This window comes from Oncorhynchus kisutch, linkage group LG1, assembly GCF_002021735.2.
Source record: "Oncorhynchus kisutch isolate 150728-3 linkage group LG1, Okis_V2, whole genome shotgun sequence".
Lineage (NCBI taxonomy): Eukaryota > Metazoa > Chordata > Actinopteri > Salmoniformes > Salmonidae > Oncorhynchus > Oncorhynchus kisutch.
Window position 1 is genome coordinate 33,181,025 of NC_034174.2, and position 18,804 is coordinate 33,199,828.

Genomic DNA, 18,804 nt, shown 5'->3' on the forward strand with positions numbered 1-18,804 from the left:
TACCTTTTTATAATTATACACATCAGTTATGCAATATAACAAGTTAGCTAGCTAGCTAACAGGACTACCTAGCTAACTAGCGAGCTCACAAGACTAGCCTAGTTAGTTACGTTGTTCCTTGCATGAGATTGGCTGTGGTCTTCGGGGCAGCACGCAGCCTGGGAGATGCCGCTGCCTGTCAGGCAGCATTCAGGGCTTAAATGCCCCGCATTACCTTCAACGCAGCCACAGGGCTCCTTGATTAGGGGGCTATCGTGCATCTGCACATATGAATGGATGATGTGTGCTACTTTTGGTGATCTCGACAAAACAACTTTTGTTATGTAGAAATCATGAGATAAATACATAAGTCATGATCTCGGCATAAGGAGGGAATTGTATTTTTATTCATATGTCCTCTGGGCTTCTGTAGAAAGTTACAAAAAACATTAATAAAAATACATAGTTAACCTACAAAATATATAAGCAAGCAAAAAACTATTGCTAAATGGACATTTGAACAGTTGTCTAAATTGAACACACTGAATGTTCCTTCTTGCATTAAAATGGAATGTGGCCCAAACTTGTCTTTTAATTATTCAATAGTGTCAATTACAATCAAGATTGTAAAAGACTTGACTTATTATACCAGTAATTATCATATAGTGTCATATAAATGTTTGTTTGTATTGTATATCTCTCCACAAGGTTATATGAGTCAGTGGTTGACAACACCACCTGCAATGGGGGTTATGTCATACAACACACATTTAAGTCTTAGGTCTAACAAAGTTAATTTATTGTTTAACGGATGCCCCGTTTCACATTTCATCCCCAAACATTTTTTTGACGGGACAATTGAGCTCCCGAGTGGTGCAGTGGTCTAAGGCACTGTATCTCAGTGCTAAACGCGTCACTACAGTCCCTGGTTCGAATCCAGGCTGTATCACATCCGGCCGTGATTGGGAGTCCCATAGGGTGGCGCACAATTAGCCCAGCGTCATCCGGGTTTGGCCGGGGTAGGCCGTCGTTGTAAATAATCATTTCTTAACTGACTTGCCTAGTTAAATAAAGGTTAAATACATTTAAAATTGTGATTCATATGAATTTAATATTTTAAATTATTCACTTTGCCCTTGTAGTATTCGGTTCGGTTGAATTCAGTTGAAGCGTGGTTAATCAAAGTAATCATTTGTAAATCGCAAACAGTAATTTTAGGAAAAAAGATTACCTGTAGCCTTCCTTTTGGATTATGTGCTTGACTTGGACAGGAGCTCACCGGAGCTGAGCTGAGCACCAGCACCTCAAATGTTCTAATGCTTGAGCTCTTGTTCGTCTTTATAGAATTTTAGTTCAATAGTATTGTAGGTATCCTGCACCTAAATGGTAACAGTCCAAGTCGAGCATTCATTATGTGGCTACAAAACTTAACATCAATGTAGTTCATTAGAGGGGGACCCTAACCAGGACTCAAACTGTGGTCCCTGTGAGTGTGAATTTCAAAACCATTATACAAAAAGGCAAAAATGTCTTGGTAAGGTGTTTGTATTAATGTTGTTTCGTTTTTTTTACAAGGGGTTGAAATTTTATTTTACATGTTCATATTTTTATTTGCTCGCTCACCTCACATTTAAAAAAAAAGTATTCCTTTAAACAGTAAATCAACTTTGTATGAAGGTCACATCACATATCTTTGTAGAAAAAAAAAACAAAGAATGATGACATGCGGAAATGGCAGTTGCTATGTATACATTTTTATTTTGAATGTTTATCTTTCACAAGACCGGTCAGTTACAGGTTCATTTGTCAGTAGTCAAAATGGAATATACATGCACATCACTAAACATGTCACTGATGTTGAACATTTTCATAACGTATTCGAATATTAATGTTTAAGGTCCCCTATTTACAAAATACATTGCTAACTTGTTTTGATGGTACTTTCTTTCTTAAATTTCAGCTATTTGAACTCGCTGATTGAAATTAGCTGAATAACTTTTTACTGTGTTACATCTGGTGCGAAACAGTAAGCATATCCAAACAGAACTAGATATAAACATTAAAAATCATTGGGCAAGAACAGTGTAATTGGAAAGGACTTCACTCTGACCATGTTGAGTAAGATGGATCACTTCAAAATGTATCCTTTCATAAGTTTATCAATTGGATTCCATGAGCAGCTTTCTACACTTTCTTCAACACAAACCATTTAAGAGCCAGAAATAACCCCATAATATCTAATAAAGTACCTAATATCAAACGTGTTCATTCGGTTGTTCTTCTGACTTCTTATCCACATTTCCATCTAAAGGACATCATCCACATTGTCTCCGTGAGGAACATGTTGCCATCTTTGTTCGATTTGTTGGACATGTGTTGACTCCCTTTGGAGTAAGTTTGGGGCTGTTTTCTTAGTATTTGCCATCATTACCCATAATTTAGGGTGTTGAGTTAGGAATGAAGGGATAGTGTAGAATTGAAGAGTCTTATGACATTACAAAGCCTTCTGTTGTGCCTTCTGTTCCTACTGCTCAACTTCAACATGAATCCAAGTGAAGGGAAGAGGGGAAAAATACAATCTGTGAGGAAGAAAGTTTTTTTTAAATTAGGCAAAAAAAAGAACATAAAAGAATAAGATGCTGAATTCCAAATTGAACCTACCCTTGAGGCACTTTAAATCTGAAAAGATTGGATGGGTGTATCCATCATGGTGAAAATTTCACCTAGTCTGAGGCAAGTCTATTATCTGATTTGTCCAAATCTAGTAGAAGTGTCTGTACAGGCTAGGCGTCGATTTGGAATTCAAGAACCAACGCAATAACTACTGTACCTCTTTGTGTATCTGCTTAGAACAGACCGCAAGATTTTAGGTTTTCTTTGATAATGATGTCTGTCACGGCTCCGAACACAATCTCCACGTTCTTTGTATCCGTGGCGCAGGTCAAGTGGGAATAGATTTCTTTGACACCCTTCTTCATGTTCAGCTCCTCAAACTGCTTCTTGATGTAGTCACTGGCATCATCATATGTGTTGGGGCCTAGTGGTAGAGAAAGCGGGCAGCTTATAAAGTGGTTCTCATTTGTTTAAAATTGTAGGTGATGAAATTGACAGTACCTATTCTGTTTATCTTGCTGCTACATCATATTGCAGAAGAAGAGACAGAACGTTTCCATCATTCCTGCTCGTGGGAAATCGTACTATGCTGTTTTTACTTGTGGTTACTCTTACCATCGTAGTCTGGGAAGCAGATGCTGAGGTGGACCTTTTTGATCTTCTCTTCAAAAAGATCCTTCTTGTTGAGGAAGAGCACAATGGAGGTGGTGGCGAAGAACCTGTGGTTGCAGATACTGTTGAACAAGTGGAGAGACTCATGCATACGGTTCTGTGGAGAAGTGTAGGAAAGTTAGGTTAAGTGCCAACAATCTCTGTTTCATCAATCCTCCCTCAGGCTGGATTAGTATAATAACTACTCTAAACCACAGATATGATCTTTCTTCCTATTTTGGGCCTTTGACTATCACACAAACACAACTCTACATGTCTTCTGTGCTTGAACTGGGGTGGTGGTATCAGGCATAGGACTGTGACGCAATCATAATGTTTAGTCATCTGAGCTATGTCCTTAGGGACTTTAACATGTGATGGGATAGTAGAGTTATGTAACCTTGTGACTGAATAATCCATTGTTTACTTCAAAGTCAGACTGGAGAAAATACTCTTCAGTTAGAATCAGAAATCATGATGCTCTTTCAATAATACCAAATTGATCACAGCGTAAAAAAGAGAACTGGAACTAAACAGTACAAAAATACAGAATTTGGGCATAAAAGGCCACAACTGTTACAAACTAATGGACCTTTCAGATGTCAACTGTAGAACCAAACCCACCACTTCATCGTCCTCTACGAGCACCATGTCATAAGCACTGAGGGCTCCGCAGAAGATGATGCAGGTTACACCCTCGAAACAATGGATCCACTTCTTTCTCTCCGACCGCTGGCCGCCCACATCAAACATCCTGTCAGAAGAGAGGTTAAAGAAGTGAGATGTTAACATCTGACTGTACAGACTTAACCGGTGATTGTGCAAAATCAAACCCAAGATCAAAGGGAATTAACACGCTACAAGGATGTATGGGAGATCCACTATTGGCCGCTTGTGGTCTCCCATGCTTGGCAAACATTCCCTCACCTGAAATGCAGCTCTTTGCAGGAGAACTGCTCCTCGATGATACCGGTTGTCTTGACTCGAGAACGCAGCACGTCCTGCTCATTGGGCAGGTAATCAGACTTTGTGATTCTGTCCAATTCTCCAAGGTAGCTGTTTAGCGAGATTTCAGTTTAGCATACATCCACACCCCCAGACCCACATAATCACTCTCACACGTACCAGCAAAGATATGACTGTCATAACAGACTATAACAGTTGCTGTGACACTCACTAGCCAGCAGAGTCATTGAGCTGATACTCGGCTGCTCTCTCGAAGGAGGCCTGGACACCACTGTCACTCCACAGCCTCTTGATGACATCAGCCAGCTCAGGGGGCATGGAGCCCTCTTCAATGGAGTCTGACAGGTTGGACAGCTTCTGCCCGTCTTCCTGCACCATGAAGTCAAATGGTGAGTTTTACCGCTACTAAAACTTAAATTTCCTTCCATTCTAAAGTAGCTAATTCGCTAAGCTAACAATGTATTGTTGTTCTTTCTATTGGAATAACATGCAATTACCAAAACTTCTGCTGGTGTGTCAATGTCTATCAGTGTGTGTCATTGTCTGTTTGGAGGATCAGAAGAGGTTAAAGATGCAGAGTGGAACTCACACTTCCTTTTGGTGATCCAAAGTCAATGGACAGCATCTCCATGCCTCTGATGATGGCCAGAGCAGACTGCAGGATGTTACCATAGATGATCGCCCTGAACTCCAATTGTTCTTCTTTGGTATAACCACCTTGATGGAGAATTCTACCCCACATAAGAGGAAGAAAACAGTTGGGTTGTAATTACAGTTTCAAATACAACTGACATTATGCACTCCCCTATGTATTTATTTGGACAGTGAAGATAACTTTTCATTTGGCTCTACTCCAGCATTTTGGATTTGATATCAAATGTTTTATATGAGGTGACAGTACAGAATGTCACTTTTTAATTGAGAGTATATTCATACATATCTGGTTTACAGTAAAGAAATGAAAGCATGTTATGTATCTAGTCCTTCCATTTGATGGTATTTGGACAAATTCACTTATATTGACCACATGAAACTTGTGACTTTACAAACTTGTTGGATACATTTGCAGTTTGTTTTGGTTGTGTTTTGGATTGTTGTGCCCAAAAGCAATGAATGTTAAATAATGTATTGTGTCATTTTGGAGTCACTTTTATTGTAAATAAGAATATAATATGTTTCTAAACACTTCTACATTAATGTGGATGCTAACATGATTACGCGCAATCATGAATGATGAGTGAATAAAGATGAGTGAAAAAGAAGCATAAATAATTATTCCCCACCAAAAATATGAACCTTCCCTGTTATTGGTAATGGCGAGAGGTATGTTTTGGTGGCATGATCTTTGTGCATCTGTAACTCTGACACACAACCAAAACAAACTGCAAATGCAAGTTTGTAGTCACAAGCTTAATGTAGTCATTGCGTGCTAGAAATATGGGACCAAATGCTAAACTTTTGACTAAATGCGATACACTATAAGTGAATTTGTCCAAATACACTACATGACCAAAGCTGGTCAAACATCTCATTCCAAAATCATGGGCATTAATATGGAGTTGGTTTTTCCACTAGATGTTGGAACATTGCTGCGGGGACTTCAATTCAGCCACAAGAGTATTAGTGAGGTCAGGCACTGATATGGGGCGATTAGGCCTGGCTTGCAGTTGGCATTCCAATTCATCCCAAAGGTGTTCAATGAGGTTGAGGTCAGGGCTCTGTGCAGGCCAGTTAAGTTTTTCCACACCGATCTTGACAAACCATTTCTGTATGGACCATGCCTTGTGCACAGGGGCATTGTCATGCTGAAAGACGAAAGGGCCTTCCCCAACTGCTGCCTCAAAGTTGGAAGCACAGAATCGTCTAGAATGTCATTGTATGCTACAGCGTTAAGATTTTCCTTCACTGGATCTAAAGGGCCTACCCCAAACCATGAAAAACAGCCTCAGACCATTATTCCTCCTCCACCAAACTTTACAGTTGGCACTATGCATTCGGGCAGGTAGCGTTCTCCTGGCATCTGCCAAACCAAGATCTGTTTGTCGGACTGCAAGATGGTGACGCGGGATTCATCACTCCAGAGAACGCGTATCCACTTCTCCAGAGTCCAATGGCGGCGAGCTTTACACCACTCCAGCCGACGCTTAGCATTGCGCATTGGGATCTTAGACTTGTATCCGCCTGCTTGGCCATGGAAACCCATTTCATTAAGCTCCCGACAGACAGTTCTTGTGCTAACGTTGCGTCGAGAGGCAGTTTGGAACTCTGTAGTGAGTGTTGCAGATGATTTTTACACGCTTCAGCACTCTGCAGTCCCGTTTTGTGAGCTTCTGTGGCCTACCACTTCGCTGCTGAGCCGTTGTTGCTCCTAGACGTTTCCACTTCACAATAACAGCACTTACAGTTGACCATGGCAGCTCTAGCAGGGCATACATTTTATGAACTGACTTGTTGGAAAGGCGGCATTCTATGACGGTGCCGTGTTGAAAGTAACTGAGCTCTTCAGGAAGGCCATTCTACTTCCAATGTTTCTATGGAGATTGCATGACTGTGTGCTTGATTTTATACACATGTCAGCAACAGGTGTGGCTGAAATAGTCAAATTCAGTAATTTGAAGGGGTGTCCATATACTTTTGTGTGTATATATAGTGTACTATGAAACCTTCAAATGTGGGGACTCAATACATAAAGTGCATTCATTTCTAAAAAAAGGTATGAAAATACCTTAAAATAAAAGGTGAAATCCTGTACTGCCGCCTCATATATTCAAAATGCTGGAGTATAGAGCCAAATTAAATGTTTATCTTCACTGTCCAAATAAATACACTGCTCAAAAAAATAAAGGGAACACTTAAACAACACAATGTAACTCCAAGTCAATCACACTTCTGTGAAATCAAACTGTCCACTTAGGAAGCAACACTGATTGACAATAAATTTCAAATGCTGCTGTGCAAATGGAACAGGTGGAAATTATAGGCATTTAGCAAGACACCCCCAATAAAGGAGTGGTTCTGCAAGTGGTGACCAGACCACTTCTCAGTTCCAATGCTTCCTGGCTGATGTTTTGGTCACTTTTGAATGCTGGCGGTGCTTTCACTCTAGTGGTAGCATGGGACGGAGTCTACAACCCACACAAGTGGCTCAGGTAGTGCAGCTCATCCAGGATGGCACATCAATGCGAGCTGTGGCAAGGTTTGCTGTGTCTGTCAGCGTAGTGTCCAGAGCATGGAGGCACTACCAGGAGACAGGCCAGTACATCAGGAGACGTGGAGGAGGCCGTAGGAGGGCAACAACCCAGCAGCAGGACCGCTACCTCCGCCTTTGTGCAAGGAGGAGCAGGAGGAGCACTGCCAGAGCCCTGCAAAATGACCTCCAGCAGTCTGGAGACACCGTGGAGAACATTCTGCTGCCTGCAATATCCTCCAGCATGACCGGTTTGGCGGTGGGTCAGTCATGGTGTGGGGTGGCATTTCTTTGGGGGGCCGCACAGCCCTCCATGTGGTCGCCAGAGGTAGCCTGACTGCCATTAGGTACCGAGATGAGATCCTCAGACCCCTTGTGAGACCATATGCTGGTGCGGTTGGCCCTGGGTTCCTCCTAATGCAAGACAATGCTAGACCTCATGTGGCTGGAGTGTGTCAGCAGTTCCTGCAAGAGGAAGGCATTGATGCTATGGACTGGCCCGCCCATTCCCCAGACCTGAATCCAATTGAGCACATCTGGGACATCATGTCTCGCTCCATCCACCAACGCCACGTTGCACCACAGACTGTCCAGGAGTTGGCGGATGCTTTAGTCCAGGTCTGGGAGGAGATCCCTCAGGAGACCATCCGCCACCTCATCAGGAGCATGCCCAGGCATTGTAGGGAGGTCATATAGGCACGTGGAGGCCACACACACTACTGAGCCTCATTTTGACTTGTTTTAAGGACATTACATCAAAGTTGGATCAGACTGTAGTGTGGTTTTCCACTTTAATTTTGAGTGTGACTCCAAATCCAGACCTCCATGGGTTGATAAATTTAATTTCCATTGAGCATTTTTGTGTGATTTTGTTGTCAGCACATTCAACTATGTAAAGAAAAAAGTATTTAATAAGAATATTTCATTCATTCAGATCTAGGATGTGTTATTTTAGTGTTCCCTTTATTTTTTTGAGCAGTGTACATACCAAAAATCACTAGTGGCAAGAACTGGTACTTGTTGCATGTTGCAGCAAGTGTTTTGTTCTGTAAGGGTACATGTCAATTGCAGCCACCACAATCTATTATATTATGGTTAATTCTGTTGTGATTATGAGCTATTAACTTAGTCCATCTTGTTGAACACCCAGTTTATACCTTTTAGAGTGATGTTACAGTATTTGGACAAGGTTGCCTGCATGTGAGTGAGGAGGAATGAGAGATACAATGCATTTGTTTTGTTATACTCACTTCATCTGCTTAACAATTGTGCTCTTCCCAGACTCACCAGCACCTGGTGAAACAAATTAAGAAGTAGATATGTTACAAGGGCTTTCCCACGTTGGGGCGGCAGGGTAGCCTAGTGGTTAGAGCGTAGGACTAGTAACCGGAAGGTTGCAAGTTCAAACCCCCAAGCACAATCTGTTGTTCTGCCCCTGAACAGGCAGTTAACCCACTGTTCCTAGGCCGTCATTGAAAATAAGAATTTGTTCTGACTTGCCTAGTTAAATAAAGGTAAAAATCATCATCATTCACCCTGTAGTTGGTTAAAGGGAACCCAAGGGCTGAAACATAGCATGAGCAAAGAGATTCATAATGATGGCACATAGTGAAAGAGGAACGTCAGCAGTTGCCCCTCCCCTCCACTGCCACAGATCCAGTGCTTTTAGACACACGACATGACAAGCATTCAGTGGTGTTGCAAAAGTGACAGTTACAGTTCTTTCACATCCGTTCTATCATGATCTTCTGTTTTGTGTTTAGCTTTGTTTCTGCATGTTGTTGTTGCATTTGTACCATTGCATATCCTATAGGACATTTCCCATCACACACTACACTAACAGCTTAGCCCATTTCTCTGCATGAACTGTAACAACACACTTAGTTGGGGGGGAATAGGAACAGAGTAAACAAGTTCTGGGCCGTAGGGCAGACTTAGATGAGCAGTGAATTTTAATGTAATAATACCAGTAAGCAAATTTCACTGGGTTTATATCAAACGAGATTGTCACCACGAGCTGATTTGTTGTTCCACACACCACCTCAAGGGGGCCATCTAAGATTCCTGACTATTTTGAATTGGGCGTATGAAAGGGTTTATGGCTAATGTGATTGACATCTGTCCCAATGGTTTAGCAGAGGCCAGTGACCTTATTAGCTCAGGCCTAAATGGAGGGATTTGAGAGGCCTTGGGTAAGGAGGCCTGAGGTTGAAAAGCCTCTCAGAGGATTGTCCGATAAGCGAAGACGTCACTGCTCTGTCTTCTTGACCTCATGTCAGTTATCACAACTGTTTAATATCTGCAGGATGGTTGGTTTTCCTCTACACTCTGTTGCTGATTCTTCTCTTACTTATGTGTAGGTAAAGGTTTAAGGTATTAACCAGAAGTCTCCCAGTAGGCAAAATTATGTTGAAAAGACGTATTCTCCAGACGTTGAAGTTTGGTACATTTTAGGTTCTGAACAAAGGATAGGCAACTTTGATGGGGGTGGGGGACGCCAGGAAAACTCCTCATGAGGAGCCGCAGTGGCTCGCAGGTCTGTGTACCAGCATTCATACCCACACATGCAGTCAGAGCCAGCCCTATAGCCTTTTGGGGGCACTAAGTGGAATTTTGTTTACCTCTCCACCTTGTGAGCAAAACATTTTAGTGGACCCCCTCTTGACAGTGTAGGGACAAAACTGAGTTAATTTCCTGCAATTCTACACATTTTGCCATGGGGCATTGAACATGTTACAATTTTAAAGCAAGTTTGCTGCAATTCTACACAGTTTTCCATGGGGCGGAGATATAATTTTGCAGTTTTACAGCATTTATTTTGCAATTATACACGTTGCCATAGGGTGGAGAGTCATTTTTCCATTAAAAAATATATTATATCTGAGTGAAAGTGACTAACAAAATCAATGAGGCCCCGCCGGTCGGTAATTTGACCATGATTACTACGTTTAGATAGCCGGCTAGACTAAAATGTTTAGCTAACTGAGTGACTCTCAGTGACTGACATAACAATAGGAAGACTGATGCACAACCAAATTTTGAAATTGCATCTGTATTCTACTATTAGGGCGGCAGGTAGCCTAGAGGTTAGAGAGTTGGGACAGTAACAGAAAGGTCGCTGGTTTGAATACGAGAGGTGAAAAATGTGTCTTTGAGCAAGGCTCCAGGGGTGCAGTACTACTATGGCTGACCCTTTAAAACAACGCATTTTACTGCACCTATCCAATATATGTGACAATAAAACAGCCGGTTGCCCATCCTTTAAATAAAAGGTGAAAATATGTTTTTTCCTGACGTTGAAATCAGGTAAATTTTCGGTTCTGAATGAAAGTTGAAAAGTTTAGACACACCGACTCATTCCAGGGTTTTTCTTTATTTGTACTATTTTCTACATTGTAGAATAATAGTGAAGACATTAAAACTATGAAATAACACATATGGAATCATGTAGTAACCAGAAAAGTGTTAAACAAATAAAAATATATCTTATATTTGAGAGTCTTCAAAGTAGCCACCCTTTGCCTTGATGACAGCTTTGCAACACTCTTGGCATTCTCTCAACCAGCTTCATGAGGTAGTCACTTGGAATGCATTTCAATTAACAGGTGTGCCTTGTTGAAATTTAATTTGTGGAATTTCTTTCTTTCTTATTGCATTTGAGCCAATCAGTTGTGTTGTGCCAATGTAGGGGTGGTATACAGAAGATAGCCCTATTTGGTAAAAGACCAAGTCCATATTATGGCAAGAACAGCTAAAAAAAATCAAAGAGAAACGACAGACCATCATTACTTTAAAACTTGAAGGTCAGTCAATCCGGAATATGTCCAAAACTTTGCAGTCGCAAAAACCATAAAGTGCTGTGATGAAACTGGATCTCATGAGGACCATCACAGGAAAGGAAGACCCAGAGTTACCTCTGCTGCAGAGGATAAGTTAATTAGAGTTACCAGCCTCAGAAATTGCAGACCAAATAAATGTTTCACAGAGTTCAAGTAAACAGACACATCTCAACATCAACTGTTCAGAGGAGACTGCGTGAATCAGGCCTTCATGGTCGAATTGCTGCAATGAAACCACTACTAAAGGGCAATGGACATTAAACCGGTGGAAATCTCTCCTTTTGGTCTGATGAGTCCAAATTTGAGATTTTTGGTTCCAACCGCCGTGTCTTTGTGAGACGCAGAGTAGGTGAACGGATGATCTCCACATGTGTGGTTCCCACTGTGAAGCATGGAGGAGGAGGTGTGATGGTGTGGAGGTGCTTTTCTGGTGACACTGTCTGTGATTTATTTAGAATTCATGGCACACTTAACCACCATGGCTACCACAGCATTCTGCTGCGATACGCCATGCCATCTGGTTTACACTTATTGGGACAATCATTTATTTTTCAACAAGACAGTGATCCAACAAATCAAATCAAATCAAATCAAATGTATTTACATAGCCTTTCGTACATCAGCTGATATCTCAAAGTGCTGTACAGAAACCCAGCCTAAAACCCCAAACAGCAAGCAATGCAGGTGTAGAAGCACTCCTCCAGGCTGTGTACACAGCACTCACTCCAGGCACTCCTCCAGGCACTCCTCCAGGCACAGCACTCCTCCCTTACACAGCACTCCTCCAGGCTGTGTAAGGGCTATTTGACCAAGAAGGAGAGTGATGGAGTGCTGCATCAGATGACCTGGTCTCCACAATCACCCAACCTCAACCCAATTGAGATGGTTTGGTATGAGTTGCACCGCAGAGTGAAGGAACAAGTGCTCACCATATGTGGGAACTCCTTCAAGACTGTTGGAAAAGCATTCTTCATGAAGCTGGTTGAGAGAATGCCAATAATGTGCAAAGCTGTCATCAAGGCAAAGGGTGGCTACTTTGAAGAATTTAAAATCTAAAATATATTTTGATTTGTTGAACACTTTTTTGGTTACTACATGAATGTTATTTCATAGTTTTGATGTCTTCACTATTATTTACAATGTAGGAAATTTACAATGACAAATGTCCACTGCACAATGAAGTAAGCATTATATCACAATAATTATTTTTAAATCCATAAAGGAAAGAGGAGCCAACTGAAGATCAAAAGCTTTAAAACTGGCAACGACGATGTTCAAAGTTAGTCTGGCTAAGACCTAACTCTCAAGTCCTCCTGAATGGCTCTTTTGATGTTGTCAGCACAATGTGTCGATAATGAAAGGTGGCTGTGCTTTTACTGATTGGCTCTCCTTTGTGTCTTTCTCACAAACAACCACAGTCACACACTGCCCCTGAGCTCCACCCCCTTCTATTACAACAGTTGGATTTTCAACAAAAAAACATTTGAGAGAACCAATCAAACCCGTCACAGATTTTCTGAACAAATATTGCATTAACAAATATTAATGTGTGTCACAACTCTTCCTGCGCTGTGAGTGACATGGGTCAAGTCAGCCAGGCTAGTTCAAAGTAGTCCAACCTATGGAATTATCCAACAGACCACTTCAACTACAATAACATTCTTAGCAACAGTTACAGATCTTTTTTTGTTGTCGCTATGATTGTGATATGTTGTTGTTTATCTACCTTGGTTGAATGCACTCTGCATAAGAGCGTCTGCTGAATGGCCAAAATGTAAAAACAAACACTTGCAGACCTTGCTGGGCATTATTCTAATAAACTCTGCACCCAAACAAATACAAATCTGAAATCTGAACAGATAGATGTTTAGGTTATGTTTCAGAAGCTTGAACAGCCCAGCACAGCAAAGTAGCGTACAGTATGGTACAGGACAGTCGTTTTATTCAGTAGAGTACGGTAAAGTAGGGCACAATGCAGTACAGTTTCATTCAGTAGAGTACAGTTTAGTTCAGTAGAGTACATTAGAGTAGAGCGCATTATACTGTACTTTGCTGTTCTGAACTTTACTAAACTTTACTGTACTTCACTCTACTGTGCTCTTCTGTACTGTACTGAACTTTTATTTTCTGTTCTGTAATGTACTGTGCTCTGCTGTGCTCTATTGTACTGTACACTATACTTAGATGTTATCTATTGTACTGTAATGTACTGTGCTCTACTGTACTGTGTTGTCCAAACTTGTGAAATTTGGTTAAGATTCAGTCCAGTCCGACGTTGAAATCAAGGCTGTTCGGACCACACAAAGTAAAAGACCGCCGGTCCGGACAGGACCAAAACAAGATGTCCAAAAACATGTGTGGGTCCATGCTTAAGGGGCTGTCTCTGCAACACGTCTCCACTAATCCATGCTTTATTTGTGCCAAATGTCTGTAAGCAATTGCCTCTCTGATTTCATAGTTGTTTTGATGGTCTCTTGAGGTTCCATGTTTCCCATGAAGCCAAATATATTTTCATCCTGTAAAAACACTTCACCACCAATTTAGTTTTAAAACTGCTTTAGATAAACAGAGACCTAGTTTAAACTTATACCTAACTCTTGAATCCCTACCTCCCGATGAAAGAAAAGACTATAATGAGCTGACACAGAAATAAACTGTTGGCCTAATAATACTGTAAATACTAATCTGTCATTGATACCCGAAGCATCTCTCAACTCCAGCTTAGAACCAGAAGATGGCACCGTGTATCAGATAAAGTGGCTCACCCATGAAGCTACAGAAAATGTCCTTCTGCCAAGGCAATGTTCAATTGCTTATTTATTTTTAAGCAAGAGTTGAGTAGTCACTGTTCTTGCACCCAAGACACACATCATACACTAAGCTCTGACAGCAAATGTTGTTGAATATGACAAAAGTAATACAGATGTTTCACATTTAATTCAAAATACAGAACAACTCTGTGTTTAGTAATTGTTACTCCATAGTTCTGCCAGAGAGTTGGCTGTGTTGCATCTGTGTTGTGTTCTGCAGGAGCAACAGGAGACATGACTTTTGATGGCATTAAATTGCTGTTTTTCGTCCACAGAGCCTCAACTCACAATGTTATGGTTGCAGTACTGCCACCTGGATTGTGGGTCAGTCATTTCACAGGACTTCACTTTTGCAATGTGTCAATATTTGACCAATTGCTTCAGCTGCCACTGTATCTCTTTTGTTTACTTTAAAATGTGGACCATGGCCCCTATTTACTGTTAGTGAGGGGTGTAGACAGGGGTTATGGTGTATAGGATGTAACATCTGCATCTTTGATCTGTTGTAAACTCAGGTGGATGTTCTGGCTCCATTATTGTAAATGCATGATCTATGGCCCAGATAGTAATTGGCTCTTGTAATTTATCCTAATGAGCTTTGTTGCTGCTAGCTCTGGTTACTCTGATGGTTGACCCAACTGAGTTTCTCTGGAAGTCCTCTGTTGACTCTATAGTCTGCAACCTTTTAGTGGCTTGGTACTTGTTGTATTTGGCTCCTCAGAATTGCAGTATTGATCTATTTGGCCCTTGTCAATTAGCTTGGCCCTTACTTTTTTGTCTCATTTGACTATGCATTTTGCATGGTGGGGCCATGTTGTAACCCAGTGCTAAAGAAATGATTACAGGGAGTCTAAGTGGCAGGAAAGAAAGCATAATTGGGTTACCATGATCCTATGAGAAAAGCTTACTAAATCCTGCCCCTGAACTCTCACAAACCTATTTATAACCAGAGCTCATGACACGTATCTACGGCTCATTGTTTTACATACTCTATTGAAAAAATGCATCTGATATGTCAACATTCATAACCTTGGCCACTTATACAGAAATATATAAATATATAAGCCTGGTTTCATAACCTATGAAGACAACATAGGGCTCTTCCAATCCTTTCAGAACCAAACATTAACACTAATCTGATTCCCTGCTAGGTAGTGCTCCATATTTTACACTTTCCAGACCTTTCTCAGAATCAAAATGTATTTTGATGTCACTAATATAGAAATATACTTACAACTTCCCTTCTAGTAGCCTAGTTATGAATCAACACGTTCCATTTCAGGGGAACTTACTCACCTATTAACTTTATTGCTGCTGAGAAACATTAAATTATCCCATACACCCTATACTACAGTAACGACTGTCATACAGATTATGTCAGTATGAGAGAACTTGTTGTTTCGGTCAATAGAAATGGTATTGCCTTTTACTATGTTTTATTTTTACACCTCTGACCTCACAAGCTCATGATTTCTCATCTCAGTCTTGAGGTAACAGCAGCAGCCACTCTGGGCTTATCTGACTTAATGTAAGCTACTTTCAGCTTGACATGTTTATCTGTTTGCATCCATTATAGTGACATGGGTCACGTTGAATGTGCAAATATAGTAAATGTGCAAAGACAGAACACCAATACAGTATATAACAGATTATGAACTACTTTAATAACTTTTACTGTTAAACTCTTTTCATATATACCGGAGACTTAGATACAATGTCAGGATCAACGCTAGAATGTACCATTTCAGCATTGGCAAGTTTCCACAAGTCTGGAAGTGTTACACAAATGGAAACGCGTATTACATTTATCCAAATTCTGATAATTTCAGAGGTGCTTCCACAAGAGCCTCTATTTAGCTACTGAAAATGTTCCAGAATGTCCTTGAGAAAAGAGCTCCACCGATCAAGTGACCATATCAAAGTGTTAAAGACTTCACAACAACTATGTCAACTTCACCAGTGAATTTTCACAACTGTTGTCATTAGTGTAACCTACCAATGTAAATCTTATATTATGCTTATGCTCATAAAGGTTTGCTATGGCTGATGCTTAAGCTACAGGTTGTTATGGCTGCCTCATCGCAAAAACTCTAATGTTTACATAATGTAAACTTAAACTTATTTGTAACTTTTATTGCTGGGAAATTTCCAATACAATGCCCCCCAACTCCGACAAGAAAAAAAGAGGTGTGACTATTTCTCCAAAAACAGGGCACATACTGTAGTTGCATACTTTCTCATCTCCAACCAATATCTTTTTTCCCCAGTTTTTTAAAGAAGATTATGCTTATCCTAAGCGTTTGCATCAGACACTGTTCAGGTTTATATGCTAACAGACCATAAGCCAGTTGAGTGTTCCATTCTACTTTTCTGCACTTTCAGAAGAAGCCCCACAAGCACAACAGCTCCTTACCAAGCAGCAGAAGCTTGACTGTCTTGGATTCTTTGTCCGCATCCTCCGCCAGCTGCTTTTCCAGCTCCTTGGACTTTGCGGCTAATGCCTTGTCTTCGACACTTCCTCCGGCTCCCATTTTTTACTTTTTTTTATCACTCTTTCAAGCCAAGATCCTGTGTGGTACGGAAATGCGGCCGGCCGCTCCCGGCGTCTGAGGGGTGCACTGGGAGACCGGGACAGAGGGAGGCAGAGGTGGGGGCTGGGAACAGGGGATCCTGGCCTCAGTCCGTGGTTGGTGACTGGAGGAAGAGGGTACCGGAGATGTATACTGACACACAGTCAGACAATCACTGCTTGGGGACTAAGGGAAGCTGTCCTCTCTGGTGTTAGCCCTCCCTAATTCCCCTACGCTAAACCTGACATCTTGCCGTCAGGTTGGGATTGGGTAGGGCTTTTTCTGGCGTTCCCATGGGAACCGTTAGATCCAATTAGGATGAAGCAGAGGGCAAAAGTGAAGGTTAAAAATGGCAAACTCCATTGGATTTAGAAAGAGATGGGTGGATTAGAAATAGAGAACATATGGATGTTCCAAGTTGACTTCCTCTTGCACAATTTAGCTCGCCCAGCTTCTGTCAAGTATGACTCAAAAATAGATGGTGTCAGGTGTTATTTTTGTTCCATGGCCAGTGACAATTGGCATGCAAATCTGAGCCATGAAAATACGTTATTTGTCACTTTGTGATTTGACTGTGAAGGCCGTGTGATCATAAGGCATTTCTACAACGTAAGACCTTAGCTTTGTGACTATGCTGGTGAAGGATGGAGAGTTTAACAGGCATCAGGTCTCGTTTCCTGGCACGGGTTGAGTGATCCGTTGAGGATAGAACGCATTAAACAACAGTGTTGCCTTTCTGGTCAAGCTCTACCACTTACAATAAATTATACGTCACTGGCCTTTTGCACTCAGATGAGTAGAGAGACAATGTGAACAGAGGGAGATTTCACTCATCTCAGAAAACTGTGTCATGGGTCAGCACAGAGATTTACTGTACTCAGTAGTGTGCCTTCTGTGCACAGTGCCTTCTGTGCTTGCATGTGCCTAATTGATAGATCTGTTCTTTATAGATCTATTTTGTCAGGAATTTTCATCTCCAATAACTTTGCATGTAGTGAACTCCAAAGTGGATTACCTCTGCGACAAAACAAAAGAGCCATGAACAGCTAGCTACTGTTTGACTGGGCTTGGTTGTAACAGAGTAACAAAGGCCATTCTAATGTAAAAATGCTTCATACACCTGATATAGCATTTCATACTTTATGTGAACAAACTCAAATGGAGTGGCGCTGTAGTTGTGGTTAACCAACTAGGTAGGTGGCTCTAACTGTGCTGAATGAAGACAAAAATCCAGACATTGGCCCTTCCACCTGCAGATACTATGAGATTGCTCAACGTGCAGTGAAAGAGAGAAAAAGAAAGAAAGAGAGATTGGTCTCATGGCTAGAACCGGGTTGCTAATTAGGGCATCCTCCAATTCCGTTGTCCCTTTCTAATTCTGACCCTTCGATCTTTGACTATATGCTACCTACTTTATCATGGGATTGGCCTGGTGTAGCTGATCTGTTGACAAGATTATCCAGAGGCCCCTGTTAAATCTTGGGCCACAGCTTAGGCCAGCAGATGGCCACTTACTGTGAGAGGGGCGCTGGTTGAGAGATGCTGGGGTGTGCAGTGCAGTGCTGGTGGTACAGTAGCAGGGAACAAGTGTAATGATACTAGTCCACCCCTCTTTCAGAATAGCTCTTCCCTCTCTGCTCACCTGAGTGACTAGTCGGCCAGTCAGACCCTTGAAAGTAAGTAGGAAGTAAGAGGGTGATTGGATAAATGCACATCCAACTGTCCCCAGAACACTGTTCAGTATGAACTACTTGAGTTAATCTGAGAGTGACTGAGGTTGACACCCTAGACAAGTTTTAAATATGTTCATTCACATCTCATCCAACTCTTGGATTAAAAAAGTGTGTCACTATGTGCAGGCTACAACATATATAGACTATAAATAGACAATATTTTGTGTGTGTCTTTCTGCCCTACTTGTCTGAGTGGGAGAAATGCCTGGGAAAGTATTACAGAGCCTTTAAGTGAGTGAGGAAGAGTGGATAAATAAACTTTCTTACTATTCTTGCCTCAGGATTCTGGCCTCATTCTGTGCAATACGAATTACTGTTCATCTGAGGGCATTTGAGGTGGATTGAGGTGCAGCGATGTCATCCATTGGCAGCTTTATATCTGGCACACCTGACTTGTGTATTCTACATCACTATGAACTTCTTTTTTTTTTCTCGTAAGTTTTTCTTCTCATTTTT

The 18,804-nt window shown here is 41.3% G+C and overlaps 1 protein-coding gene across 1 annotated transcript; it reads right to left on the minus strand.

Annotated features, from left to right (window-relative positions):
* Window positions 1-471: 471 nt before the first annotated feature.
* Window positions 472-17,242, minus strand: LOC109905340 (guanine nucleotide-binding protein G(t) subunit alpha-2-like). Its single transcript, XM_031820790.1, has 9 exons — window positions 16,459-17,242; window positions 8,647-8,689; window positions 4,799-4,940; window positions 4,421-4,578; window positions 4,171-4,299; window positions 3,868-3,997; window positions 3,208-3,361; window positions 2,810-3,016; window positions 472-2,558 (listed from the first exon to the last, which is right to left on the minus strand). Exons 1-8 carry the CDS (start codon window positions 16,574-16,576, stop codon window positions 2,826-2,828), a joined length of 1,065 nt encoding a protein of 354 aa, XP_031676650.1. The 5' UTR covers window positions 16,577-17,242; the 3' UTR covers window positions 472-2,558; window positions 2,810-2,825.
* Between the last annotated feature and the right edge of the window lie 1,562 nt (window positions 17,243-18,804).

Excerpts from the sequence above, each read along its gene's own strand:
- LOC109905340 (XM_031820790.1), bottom strand. The coding sequence starts at position 16,576 with ATGGGAGCCGGAGGAAGTGTCGAAGACAAGGCATTAGCCGCAAAGTCC. Across the intron at positions 8,690-16,458 it reads AGTCAAGCTTCTGCTGCTTG|GTGCTGGTGAGTCTGGGAAG; the intron begins GTAAGGAGCTGT and ends TTGTTTCACCAG. Across the intron at positions 4,941-8,646 it reads ACAATTGTTAAGCAGATGAA|AATTCTCCATCAAGGTGGTT; the intron begins GTGAGTATAACA and ends TATGTGGGGTAG.